At 38.8% G+C, this 14,577-nt stretch overlaps 1 protein-coding gene across 12 annotated transcripts in view; it reads right to left on the bottom strand.

Moving 5' to 3' along the window:
- Positions 1 to 14,577, bottom strand: part of LOC309720986 (protein FAM161A) — a 29,456-nt gene that overhangs the window by 5,081 nt on the left and 9,798 nt on the right. Inside the window, exons 1-5 of one of the 12 annotated variants that reach the window (XM_082558288.1) lie at positions 8,458 to 9,613; positions 1,855 to 1,982; positions 1,387 to 1,473; positions 461 to 557; positions 174 to 382 (exon numbers count right to left, since the gene is read on the bottom strand). In XM_082558288.1, the coding sequence (XP_082414414.1) occupies positions 174 to 281 (108 nt within the window). In that variant the 5' untranslated portion in view covers positions 282 to 382; positions 461 to 557; positions 1,387 to 1,473; positions 1,855 to 1,982; positions 8,458 to 9,613. Of the gene's footprint in view, positions 1 to 173; positions 558 to 1,386; positions 1,474 to 1,854; positions 1,983 to 6,564; positions 6,732 to 8,457; positions 9,614 to 14,577 lie in introns of those variants that run through there. The other 11 variants (XM_082558286.1, XM_082558287.1, XM_082558293.1 and 8 more) reach the window with 11 other exon arrangements.

The raw sequence follows: 14,577 nt of genomic DNA, 5'->3' as shown, positions 1-14,577 counted from the left end.
GAGGAAGGATGTGGGAACTAGTCAGGGGATTTCCTTCTGTTCACATAAGTGCACAACTAAGTGCACAACTTCGTAATTCATAATTCTATCTAACTTTGAATGTACATATACATACACATATTGAAAACAGATTTAAACAGACTTTATTATCTTTAAACCTTTAGCTTCCTTACCTCACTGATACAGTCCTCATCCTTGTCAAAATAATGATCTCTTTCCCCTCCGTACAGAGCCACTAATTCTTTGTTTCCCAGAGAGGGTGATCGGTACATAGCTGCCATCCTTTTCCTTATTTTATCCCAAAGTCACAGCCAGAAGCAAACCTTCTGCACGTCCTCTGTCACCTCACTCAGCACACTGACCTCCTAGGAAAATAGTTTTACTTCGAGTAGGAAGATTAACACATTGTTACCGCCTCGTTCTAACAGACGAACACAGACTGAGAGCCTTATCTTCTTACCATCAGGAGGAATCACGGCTTCATGGCCAGATGGTCCAGTGGCTTTTCACTTGAACACATGATTCATCGAAGTCCGATTGATGTGGACGCTCCCAATCTGATTTACAGATTAGCTTTCTTAAATACAGCACAAGTGCTCCATCTGTTGTAGTTTGCAACAAGTCTGCAGGAGCAGACTTGTTGAATTGTTGATGATCAGCTGTATATATATATATATATTATTATTATTATATTATTATATATATTTACTGGTGACTGGGGTTGGGATGTACCTACAGTGTCACACAGTAAATACTGTTGTCATAATTACAAAAGCATTTAGTTTTATTTTTGGAGTAGATATATTTCTTTCTATTTTCTCCACTAATCTATAAATCAGCTTTGTTTGTTGCCTGTTTATCGCATTTACGTCACAACTTTGGTAAAAACGTTGCTCTTGTTTGTCAGAAGCACTTTCTTTTCCCAAACTAGTGGCTGTGGAGTAAAATGAGCATAAAGTTTAGAGAGAAGCTTAGACAAATATGTGATCCTAAAATTCATATTGCACCATAACAATGAATATTATTTTTAATATTTTAAATACAGAATAGGTTTGATGCTCTTTGTGAATGTACACAGCTGATTTCAACAACATGCAAGCAGATGTTTCATGAGTTGTCCTGGCTGATTATCGTCCGTGACAGGATACTGCCTAGAGTCTAGGCAGTATCCTGTCTAGGCAGTCTAGGCCCTAGACTGTCTTTATACTACAGATTATACAGTTGGTCTGAAGGTGGAATTCAGTGAATGAATCTGGCTGTCATTATCTGGCTAAATAAACATTTGATTTTATCTATCTCAGTAGCATTCTACTCAAAATTAGTGCTTCGTGTTTATTGAGGACAAAGAATCGGGTTTTTTTGAGTGTGTCAGGTGGATCAACTTACCCCTCACATGAGGCATGAAGGCTAAGGTTGAGTATCATATTTCTTTAGCTACAGTTCATCTCACGTTAAATATGAAGCATCTCACCCCTACAGGAAAAACCAGTTCCTTGCTGTTAACTGTTGCTTATCTACAGTGCAGCAAAGCATAGACTATTATTCAGAGATACAAAAGTTAACACAGCTTGAAATGTGACTAATACTCCATAATGATTCAAAGGGTGTAAACTATGAACTCCTTTATTATCCTGTGGCAGCTTGTGGATGAGACCATGGAGAGGTCTAGCACAGAAAATGTGGAATTAATCTTGGTTAGTGAATCTGAGAAAAATTATTTTCACCTCAAATACCACATACAGAAACTCAGAGTCTAATATCTACTGGTTTGGGACAAGTAAGGTGAAGGTTGACTTTGATTCGGTTCAGACTTTCAGGATTTGACAGGTGAAGCTGGAGGGGAAGGACACCTACCGCAGCCAACTGTGGTAATCCGTTTACTCAGGTTTCTCAGCGCTGTCGTTACAGGACTTCACCTCGTGCTACAAAAACTCTCCCCATCTGTCGCCTGTCTCTTTCCATTTCTTCCTCTGTTTGTTTACCTAAGAACCACAGACGGAGCAGAGATGTGATGAAAATCACATGATGATAGTCATGTCGTGAAAGTCTATATTTAATAGACAGTTTAGGGCAATTGTTTCCAACCTGTTTTTTTTCTTATCATGTCTTAAAATCAGCAAACTCTCCTTCCTCGCCCTACACACACTCTCTTTAGAGAAACAGTTTCCAGTGTTTTAACAAAGAAAAACATAATTTCTTTCTTTCCACAACATTTGTTGCCTTTGACTTTCAGTGCAGTTTTTGTGTAATCTGGCATACAAATCAACTCCATATGCCACATCACATGAGGCTTTCTTTTGATTCTCTATCTTAAGAACACCCACTTCTTCTTTTGCCAACTAAAGAAATGTGAACAAATTGTGGGTGTTTTTTGCAACAGGCTGCTTGTAACAAAGTGCATGAAGACTCAATTTAGATCTGGTTTTTTGCTAAGCTGAGTTTAAAGTAAAACTTTGGGGTTATGAGTTTGGCAATTAGTTTTTGTGTTTTTTAAACGAATCTCTCATTTTGTCATGGAAAATATTAGATTCACTATTTGGTGGGGATTATTAGGAAACTGGGCACTATGATGTTGCATTTCTTGCATTTCACTGGCCACTTAATTAAGTGTTAACCTTGGTAGTACCAAGTTGGATCCTTTTACATTTAGAACTTCCTCAATTCTTCATGGCATAGATTTCTTCATGGCATAGATTTAAGAAGGTGCTGGAAGCAGTCATCTGAGATTTTGGTCCATAATGACATCACACAGTTCCTGCAGACCTATCAGCTGCACATCCATCCTAAATGTGCTCTATGTTGGAGTGAGATCCAGTGACTATAGCAGCTATTTGGATCCCTCACTGAAGTGCTTCGTAAGGATTTTACATTTTTCAGCTCCTGTTGCTGTTGGGACATGATAGCGTCATGTGCTAATGGGTGAGCACAGAGTATCAAATGTAATATAAGAAAATATCTCTTCATTTGAACAGCAGATTACTAAAGTACTTACTGAAGATTACTAAAGGTGAACAAATTTACTACTCTCTCTCACTCGTTTTTCTGAACAACAGCATTCACAGCTTCAAGCTAAGCTACCAGAAAGTGAAGAGTTTGTGGAAATGCACAAAGCTCCAGATTCTTAGTCATCTATCTTACTCCCTCCATCGTGACTCAATATCAGTCATCCAAGACAGCTCTTCAATAATATGGTGGGATAAAACATAGGTGCCAGCCAAATTACAAAGGTCCTATTTGCTCATAATTTCTTAGATAACTTTCCAGAAGCACTTTACCAAAAAATATTTTTTTAAATTATTATCATTATTTTTTAAACCCTGCGTTTGTTTGTTTAAAATCACTATCCTTTCAGCCTGTTCATGGCCAAAAGTGTCCACCAACAGATTAGGTCTGTAATTTTTATTGTTTTGAAGTTTTCTTTCTATTTTTTCTGTATGATGTTTTTAACTAACATCAGTTCTTTTCTTAAATGTAAAATAGTCATAAATTTTTTATATTTTTAAGCATTAAAACACCAGTTTGTTTGTACAATGTACTTGTTGGAAGACAACAAGAAGACAACAAGAATAGAAGATTCCCACTCCTGTGAAGTGGTTTCCACAGGGCAAAGGCATTTAAACGGTTTCAATTGGCCAAAAGTGGCCAAGAGGAACAACTGGATGTATAGAGTATATTACTGATATATTTAAGGAGCTGAGGTTAAAAAATTTAAAAATCTGAAAACAAATTGAGACCCTTGGGAAGTTTCATTCCATATGCATTAACACAGCAAAAATGATCAAAGAAAAGAAAGTGAAGTGACCACAAATGGCCAGCATAGAGAGTTATTAAATGTCAAATGATTATTCTGGTCATGTACTGTTGGCTCTTTCTGCTGCTTTTGACACCATTGATCATGGTATCTTGGGTGGGCATCGCTGGATCAGCTTTGGATTGTTTGGGTCTGGATCTGAGAGTTTGGTTCCCACGCTAATTGAGCATCTTCATCTTCAGTTCTCCCAAATGTGAAAAATCAGGCTGTAACTTTTGAGCAGGAATTCAGTTTTGATAAGCAGTCTTTTTTTTTAATCATCTGTGGAACTTTTCCCATCTTAAATATATACTGCCTCTGATAAGTACACATGCTTTTATTTCATCACACACTGAATATTGTATTTCATTATTCCGTTGCCCCCAAAAGGTTGATTCTGTTCATCTGGACGCAGCATTTTCAGTGGGAGATACGTTTCGTCACTCATCCAACTGCCTGTTTCCCCACCCTTATAAAGGTTTATAAGGTTGAGGGAACCTGCAGCCAGCTCGTGCAATCAGACTTGTGATCTGAATGTGCTGTTGCACCTGCTTTTCCAGGATTACCTCTAAAATCTAGTCTCCTCTTTATCAGAGTTTATGTCATGGCCCAGAGTCTAGTGGCTCCGTGTTTTGTTTTGGGTTTTTTATTATTAATATGCTTCATTTTAGTTAGTTAATGGTTATATACAGTGATTTGTAGTTCTTAGGTTTTGTTCCTGTGCCTCCCATGTTTAGTGTGTCATGTCTCCAGTGTAGGTTTCATTCTGTCTTCATGTTTATTCATCTGTTTCTGCTCCCTCTGTTCCTCATATCAGTGTCAAGTCTGTATCTTTGTGAATGACTCTTGGTTCCTGTTTTACTTCGACAGTCTGTTTTACTTTACTGTTTTGAGTTTTGCTTCCCCTTTGTTTCGTCATGTCATATTAGGTTCAGCTGTGTCTCCCTCCTGTTGCGTATTCCCTTGTTACCCTCTGTGTATATGTTGTGTGTGTTTTTCTTTGTTCCTCACGTGTTTCCAGGTTCCTAGTTTAAGTAGTCTGTAATTTTTAATTTATCCCAGTTTAGGTTTTTGTTAGTTATCTCAGTCACCCTTGCCTTTTGTTTTGTAGTATTTTGTGCAGCCAAGAATAAAGGCTCGCTTTTTGTTAAACTTTTACCTCCATCTCTCAGTTGTCTGCATTTGGGCCCACCTCATTCTTTCCATGCGTTGTGCATATTGTGACAGTTTATCTGTTCATTTCTTCATATAAATTTGTGTTATTTCAGTTATTATATTACAAATGGTGAGTATATGTATATAGAAATGCACAGTGTATTTCCAAAGCCTGTAAGAAATCAAGCATACAGCACCTGAAACACAAAATTTCAAAAATGCAAAGGTACATAAGTCAACAATCTTCTTGTTGTGTGTGTGTGTGTGTGTGTGTGTGTGTGTGTGTGTGTGTGTGTGTGTGTGTGTGTGTGTGTGTGTGTGTCAGTGAGAGAGAAATAGAAAAATGTACTTGAAATCGAGGGTGGGAAGCTGCAATAACGCTCCCCAGGATGGATCCAGGAGAACTGGGCCATGTTGTTTATTCCAAATTCTGATCCTACCATCTAGATATTGTGGCAGAAATACAGACTCATCCGGTAACAATTTTCCAATATTCTGTTTTCCAATTTTGGTGAGACTGTGCGAACTGCAGCCTCAGTTTCCTGTTTGTAGCTGACAGGAGTGGCAGCTGGTGTGGTCTGTTGCTGTAGATATTCTGCTTCAAGGATTGTACATTCAGAGATGCATTTCAGCATTCATTGGTCATAACAAGTGGTTATTTGCATTACTGTTGCCTTCCTATCGAAACAATGTAGCCAACAATCTGACCTCTGACATCTACAAGCCATTTTCTGCTGCTCACTGGGTATGTTCTGAACTCTGCCTCCTGACATCTGACCCACGTTAAAACATGGACTGAACATACACACACCCACAACCACCTACACACACACCCACAATGGACAACTGTACCCTCAAACACACAATAATAACATGGACTGAACCACCACTCACAACCACTAGCACTTTATATAGCCTCTGTAGAATTATCCACATATCTCACTTATCTTAACTGCACTACTGTATTACTGCTCTGTAATAATCATTCTGTACATACGATAATTTTTAACCCTACAACTGTTTACAACTTGCACAGTTCCCATTTCTGTATAACAGTATATCTCAGATTTCTGTAAAGTTATTTATTTCATATTCTGTATAGTTTTTCATATTTATATCCTGTTCATATCCTGTACATAGCTTGTACTCACTACAGCCTGTACATACCTATAGTTATAGAATATTCACAACATACTTCATACCGTGTACATTATAACATACCATAATAGACCCATTTCTGTAATATATTTACATATCTATATTATTGCTAATATTTATTGTAATATATCTATATCACTAAAGCACTTCTGGATGGATGCAAACTGCATTTCGTTGCCCTGTACCTGTGCATGTGCAATGACAATAAAGTTGAATTCTATTCTATTCTATTTTTCAGATTATTCTCACTACTTCAAAGTCTCTTAAATCCCCTTTCTTCACCATTAGGGGGAGTTTCCGCCATGTGTCTCATTAGAAATGAGTTGAACGAACGTACCTAACAAAGTGGACTGAGTGTAAATATTTTAGAAGCAAAGGAAACTTTACATCACAAGTGCCAAACTCCAGGCCTCGAGGGCCGGTGTCCGGCAAGTTTTAGATATCACCCTGGGTCAACACACCTGAATCAAGTGATTAGTTCATTACCAGCCTCTGGAGAACTTCAAGACATGTTGAGGAGGTAATTTGGCCTTTTAAATCAGCTGTGATGGATCAAGGACACATCTAAAACCTGCAGGACACCAGCCCTCGACGCCTGGAATTCAACACCTGTGCCTTACATCAAAGTCTGTGAGAGACAAAGACAAAGAAGCTGCACTGATGTCATTTGTCCACGAGGTGGCGGTGTTGCACTTTTTACTTTTGTTTCCATAGTCGTACACGTGACATGAAATGACGTTTTATAACTGAGCCGTTTTTACTAAAACAAAAACATGTTTTTGAACTGAAATACAGAACATATTTGTGGTGATTTGGTATTTTTACTGCCACTTTTCCATTTTCTTTTTTTTCCATTATTTTTATTATTATTTTACCCTCACATTGTGCTTACTAGTCTTACATTTTGTTTTTTGTTCCCTCGCGGAGTTCTTGGAAAAGTTTGCCCTCAAAGGTGTACCACGAGTTTTCCTGTGAATGCTCTCAAGGTACAAACTGTCCTTTGTGTGAGAGAGGAAGGTGAGTCAAGACTGTTTATTTGTGTACCAGATTTTGGCATGACAAACACTGACCGGTGTGCTGCACAACGTCAGACACAAGTTACAGCATTAAAAAAGAAAAAGAATAAAGAGCGCTGAAGATTAATAGGTGTGATTAATATCATCCAGGAAAGATGGGCTTTAAATTGGAGATAACCTGAAATCTCCAATGAGATGCCAGCACCAAAAGCTGCTGCTCACCTGACCTAAGCAGATGTGTAAGAGCGAAGTTAGTCCATTAAAGCATTCAGAACTAACAAAAAACCATATTACGCCTTATTACTTAAATAAGTTTCTGTTTTTCCTGTAACAAAGTTGTGAAAATTCACAGATTTCTCACATAATGGAGCATTTTTGTACGCCTGCTGTATATGTGTGTATATGTATGTGTGTGTCTGATTTTTCCAGTGCTGGCATGGGATGAATAGTGGCAGTGTTCACTCAGAGTGGGGCTGAGTAAACAGTCATCACAAGCTTGGCTCTCTCCTCCGTCACACAGAGCAGAGTGGCTGTGCCACAATCCTACTCTGCATGGTTTACTGAAACACCTGACATCAGGCAGTTCTCCCAGGATTACATTTTGTAGCACTTCTGAAATGATGCAAAGGTTTAACCACATTATGACTTCTTTGAAAAAAGATTCTTTGTCATAATTTCACAAATTTGTCTGCAAGAACACACTAAAGAATAAACTTTAGTAAAATGAATATAGCTAGTGTAAGGTTTTAGCAAATGTTGGATTATTTTTTTGTCAACACCAGCATTTTTTTTAATCTTATAACCCTCCACCCCCATTTGTACCCATGTTTTTACACAGTTAATGCTTTCTTTTCTTTGTGACTGAACTCATAAAGAAGAGAAGACATAAGAGAGGTGAGTTAAGTGACTTTGATCAAAACATGACTGTTGGTGTCAGGTGGGCTGGTCTGGGTGGTCTGTTTATTACAACCAAAATATGTAGAAGAGCATCTCTGAATGCTCAACACTTCAAATTTTGAAGCAGAATATCAACTAAGAACAGGAAACTGAGGCTACAGTTCACCAAAACTGGACAAAAGAATATTGGTAAAACATCCCTGCATCTAGCAGCCAGCAAATCTGCAGCAGCTGCATGATGCTATCGTGTCAATATGGATCAAAAAAGACGTCCAAACTGCTACTAGCAAAGTGTATCTAATAAAGTGACCAGACTTTATATGATACGTGTTGTGGTTCATACAGCTGAAGTCTGAAGCTTTGTCAGGACTCAAAATGGGGATTTGAGGGTCATAAATCAAAACATAAAGTTAGAAAAAACAAGGGAAGAAAGCCTCTTACTCTTCATTTCTTCTTCTTCTTCTTCTTGTTCCTGTTCACTTTAGGGCTCACTACGGTAGATCATCTGTCTCCATCTCAGCCTATAACTAGCATCCTCTTCTGTCACACCTCCTCGTCTCCATATTCAGCGTCCTTTGTCCAATATGTCCATCAAGCCTCCTCTGCACATGTCCAAACCATCGCAGCCTCGACCCTTCCTCTAGTTGAGCTATCCCTCTGATGTACTCATTTTTGACCTTGTTCATCCTGGTCACTCTCACTTTCGATTAATATATGGACATCTTGAGCTCGGCCTCCTGCCTTTTTATCAGTGCCACTGGCTCTGAAGCCATTCATCACTACCTCTTACAAAGTTTCACTTTCACTTCTGGTGCAGTCTGTAGTCTGTCACAAGTTAAGCATTTGATAAACAAAACTCTGGTAAACATAAATGCATTAAAAAATCATTCTAATGCTTGTCATTTTCTTCTGGATCTGAATAAACCTCTTAGCTGTTCAAAATTCCTCTGTGCAGGAAAAAGTAAACCTTGTATGTGTGGGTTTACCAGTCTTTTTCAACGTTTTCTGAATTATCTAGATGTTCTTTTCATTTTCCTTTTTCAAACAGCTGCCATAGTTACAGCACCTATCATGCCTCTGACGATACTGAAGCTTAAAAATAAGGCCCTACTTGTTTGTTTTATAAATCTTGAGTCCCAAATACAGAAAAAATTATGATCACACTAGCCATTTTCATTCAAAAATACTTTCTGAACCATTTCCAAATCCAAAACAAGGCCTCTTGGGAGTTTCCCTTTTCTTTTTTTCTGTGCACACATTTACGGTAAAGACCACCAGCCAAAGCTTTCATAGAGAAGCAGCACAACCGCAACCTATCTCAATGAGGTTTGTGTTTCCGAAGAAATCCACGCCCTTGCCTGAAATATGTCCCCCAACCCCCCACAGCTGGAGCAAAAATTTACATGTGATTACAGAGGTGCAAACACTCACTCATGATGCCAGTACACCGTAAATCCTCATGAGTACAGACAGAGCAATTTAAGTCCTCTACGGGAACAAACACTGACGTGGAGCGACACTCAGGACTGGAGTGTTTCTCTTGTCTGCTATGCTAACCTCCCACTTCCCTCTCCCCTGCAGCACTTTACGGCTTGTTTGTGTTTGAGAGGAACACTCCACCCTCTCAACAACAAGCCCTGCTCATTAACTTCCTGAAACAACTCACTGTGCTGTGAAGCCCATGCATGCAGTGGGAGCCTGATTGCAGTCTAAATGGGAGATTCAGAAATAAATGGCTACAATGTTTAAAATAAGGTGAAAAGTCACAAAGTCTTTTTTCCTCTTGAAATCTTATGTGAACAAACAAGGGATGTATAATATTTTTTCAAGTTGAGATTTAAAAAAATAGATAAAAATTCCTTTTCCCATGTGGTACGCAGTAGTGTGTGGGTGTAATGTTTGAAGTTCTACATAATTTTGGCTGCTTATTATACAACTATGTAGCATAATTGATGCCTATCTATCCATAACCACTTGTGTGGCTATAGTCTATCATAGCTAACATTTGGCTGGAGGTGAGGTATAGTGTCGTTACATATTATGCAAATGAGACACTTGAAGAACCAGAAAACCAGCTGGGAAGAACTTTTGAGTATACAGATGCTCTGTTGGGAGTTATGGGCTAGGGTTAGGGTTAGCAATATAATGAGCAACAAGACAATACAAAATATCAGAGAGAAGGTCTGACCTCTTCAAGGCCTTATCCCTCTGGCTTTCAGGGTCCTGAAATATTAATTCCAAATTTCCTCACAAATCTTGTAAAAACTGCACGACAGATCTCAAACAACAACCATAGCAAACTATGACCGGTTAATCCACATGTTTTAGCGAAGCTTTTCTGGCAGTTGTCTCAAAACTGCGGGACTAGTTCAGCACTAAAAATACAGACTCTTTTTCCTTTTGTCAGTGTGATTAAATATGCATATCTGCCTATTGTTCAAAGCTTCCACTATACAACAGCAGATACAAGACAGATTCATTAAGCTATGAGTCAGCCACCAAGAGGTACTTTATTTTTATTCATCTGGGATAAAACTTCTAAACACGGTACACCAAATACAGTAAGGAGTACAGAACACAATGACTGGGGATAAAAAAATTCTGGTATCTGTTTTCTTGTTGATTTTATTGATATTGACAGGCTCAGCTCAAAACTGGAGAAGCAAAAGAGAATGGATGACTGAGGGATGCTGGATCAAAAAAAGAGGGGGGGGGGTAACATTTTTTCAAAAATCACAAGGGCAGTTAAGTGGACTTTGTTTTTCCTGTCACTTAGGTTACACTCAGTTAAGGTCATTATGATTCAAGAGGCTAAAAGTTAATCCAACATTAAAGCGCAAAAAACTGCAGTTCTTGTGGATGCCACTTAAGGCTCACTCCAAAAGCCAGTAAATCTCCACATTCGCCAGTATTAAAATTAGAGAGGGACCGATCCGATATTACCTATCGGTATCGGTCTGATACTGACCTAAATTACTGGATCGGATATCGGAGAGAAATAAAAAATGTAATCGATCCATTAAATATCACGAAAGCAACTCACAAAACTTGCGACATGGCGTAACTCAGCTCATAACCTTAGCACGTCGGAGCAGTAGCCTATGCTTGCCTTGCGCTGTGGCAAGCGAGACCTGTCGGCAGTCTGGTTGAGCATTTGGAGCTTCGCTACCAAACCGGCATTTCTTCTCTGAGAGAAGTAAAGCATTCAGTTCATCTCTGAATGTTTGTAAAGCATTCCCACGTTAATCTTAACAACCCATATATGGAGCGACTGCTTCTTCTCTCTCCCTCCCTCTCCTGCTGCTACTTCAATCATGAAACTGATCAATGATCAGCTGATCGGCTTTTCTGTCGACTCAGGTCTCTCTTGTTAGTTTTTGGCCCACTTTGCACCAGAAAGAGGAAACCAGCGGCTGAACAACAGCAGCACGTTTAAGCTTGATAAGCTGTTGTTAGAATGTATTTAATATTACTTTCTACACCAGGATCCTTTTCTACTTAGCTGACAGCTGGTAACTGTGCAGGGGCGGATCTAGCAAAGTTATGCAAGGGGGGCCGATAGGGCATTAACAGGGAAAAGGGGGGATACAAAGAAATACTTTTCCTTCTTATTCTCATTTAAAATGTGTAGCTTTTATTAAATAATTATCTGAATCTTACACCCAAAGTTTTAATCTGATGTAAAATGTATATAAGTCCATTACTGTATATAGTAACTATTACGTCTAATGTACCCTAGTAAGCTATAGTACTTTTTCCTTTGGGGAAGGTACCATCTGTGCTGTCTGCAATTCTGTTGAAGAAAGATGTTGAATCTATTTAATTATTATGGAAAAATAATTGATTTCTGTGCATTTCTTTTACACGTGCATTAAATTAAAGTTGATTACCTCGATTAAGCATCACGAGGCAGAGGGTGGGGGGTGGTTATCTATTTTTTTCTGCTGGTAGTTGACAACCCTATTAGTTAGGTTGCTTAATATTTCCGCTAAGTACTCTTTAAAACACCAGAATAGGGAGGATGGTGTAGGTTTAAGTTTATTAGATTGATCAGTATTGCTGAACTATGAAATATTTTGGGTGCAGTGTATTTTTTTGTATACAAATATAACAGAATAGCTTTAGTGTTTTGTTTTGTTTTTAAACTTTAGTATGAACTTATACAAAATGCAGCAAGATATTAAAAAAAAAGTTTTACTGATTAAAAAATACACTATATCGGATTCATATTGGTATCGATAGATATCCAAATTTATGATATCGGTATTGGACATAAAAAAGTGGTATCGTGCTAGCTCTAATTAAAATAGCCCAAAAACGCACATTTGCATACTATTACCAAAACAAAACAAAAAAGAACTAGCTTTGGCCTTGGCCTCTGAGGATAGTTTTTCTTTTCATACCAACTCTACAACACAGCCAGTGTCAGTGGATGTCATCCGGTCTGATCTGAGTCACTGATCTGGAACTCTTTACTGTGTCTGTACTCTTTGTTGGAATACTCTTGTATAATGTCTACGTTTAACACACATGCAAAGTCTTTGTGAGGCTGGAGGTGTGGTAACGATGGCACACTTCCAAGGTCATTACCCAGGACATCTGGTTTACTTCCTGTTGGCATCTTAGTGTTTTGCACTTGGATTCTTTTTACTCTCTTGGTGTTTCTTTCGCTTCTACTTGCTTGTTAGGCTTAGTTCATAAAAACATGTGTAGATTTAGTACCTAACAACCAACTTAGTTAATATGTGAGTTATGTACTCAGACTAACCATCACTCTATTTTATGCTATCAAGCAGTGCATCACAGCACGCACACCAAAAAGCCACATTTTGCATAAATTAGCTAGCAGCTTTGAGAAAGTGGATCCGTTTGATGCATCCAGTGTTGCCAGCTGTGGCTGAGACAGCTTTCTGTTTCAGCAAGTCAGTTTTCTGGTGCGCAAAGTCAATCCCATCAGTCCATTTTTCTTTTAGTCTGGTGTGGAATCTGACCCGAGCATAATTGCCTAAATGTCTTTGAAGCAGCAACCCAAAAGGCATCTCCGATTATCATATTGTGTTCAGTTGTTAAGATGTGTTTATGTTTTAGCTCATACACATACACTCAGTGCTTTCATGGTTTTCAGTGTAGACACAGGGTCTCATGATATATCATGTTCGCCACAAATTTCCCACATGATTTGATGAAAGCGCCATCTGCGTTTGTTCTGCAGGCCAGATTCCAATCTTAATACTAATGCACAGACAGTAAGCGAAGCTGCACGGATGTCACGTGATGTAAATGCTGTTGTGAAAGTCTGTCCACCGAGATGAATACACGGATACAGGATCTGCATAACCTTTACAAGCCTAGTATCTCTGGTCTCGTCTCAGTGGAGTTTTTAGAGGTTGTAGAGTCACTAAAATTCAGTTTAGTACAATTGAGAGTGACCATTCACATGAAGTCACCCTGTCTGAGAGCAACTTAAAGAAGCCCAGCCTCGTTGGTGTTTAAAGGGATTACAGAGTACATCCATTCTGTTTGCATGTTATCTGTTTTTTTCTCTGCAGGCACGGCATCCAAAACGGGAGAAAACAACTCATCTTTTGATTTCCCACAATGTTTCACTTATTATATATGATCACCTGTAATGATAGTGTGAGATCCTATCCTATCCTATTCTATCCTATCCTATCCTATCCTATCCTATCCTATCAAACTAAGGGTCTAACAAATAAAGTCATCCCCGAAGTGGCCAAAACTTTACAGCAAATATGCAAAAACTGTTTTGACCTCTAATGAATAGTTTCCTCCCTTATAACAACCCTTAGTAGGTTGAAAGTTTGTAATTTATACATCTGGATCCGTAGTTAAGGGCGTGGCTGCGTTGGTGTCGCTACACAATCAGCTCGATCCAAACAGCATCGGCTCGAGTCATTCTGTGTGTGCTGTTGGAGCTTTTGGAGCATTTTAATTGATTGTCTGATAATGTTATGGCTTGCTGTTTCCAATAAAAACCGTGGTGGCAATCGAAACCCATGGGTGACTACAGTCTATGCTACTGGCTCCAAGGCGAGGATGTCTCAATTTATTAAAAGCTTCTTTCCTCCACTCCTCTTCGTCGCCTCCCCTGCTCGCATCCCTAGTGGGAGGAGGACGTGCAGACTGAGCGGGGTGGGGAGTGGGATTATGGACAACTAACTAATTTAATAACTGAAACCAAAACAAATCCACTGTAACATTACAGAAACAGACAAGGGAATCACACCAAAGAGCATAAATGCCAAACATAAAAGACTAGAAAATAGGCTGAGGCATATTCCTCCCACTGCTATAAAACAGGCGGCCACAGAGTTGCGTGTGTGACTCAGAGTAGTAGCTTCTGACTGTAACTGAAACTGAAAAGTTTGGATGCACACAGTGACATTTTATGTTAGGACATACAAAAAATTGCTGGAGTGGCAGGGTGTACGTGTCCCACATGTTCACGAGCTAAAATAATTTCAGGACAGTGCTTTGTGTTAACCTACACTATATCACAATGTACTTCCTCTCTCTATAGAAAGTCAAACAGGTTTTTTA

Source organism: Aulonocara stuartgranti, assembly GCF_965226115.1.
Source record: "Aulonocara stuartgranti genome assembly, chromosome: 13".
Taxonomy (NCBI): domain Eukaryota; kingdom Metazoa; phylum Chordata; class Actinopteri; order Cichliformes; family Cichlidae; genus Aulonocara; species Aulonocara stuartgranti.
This window is presented reverse-complemented; position numbering and strand designations above follow the sequence as displayed.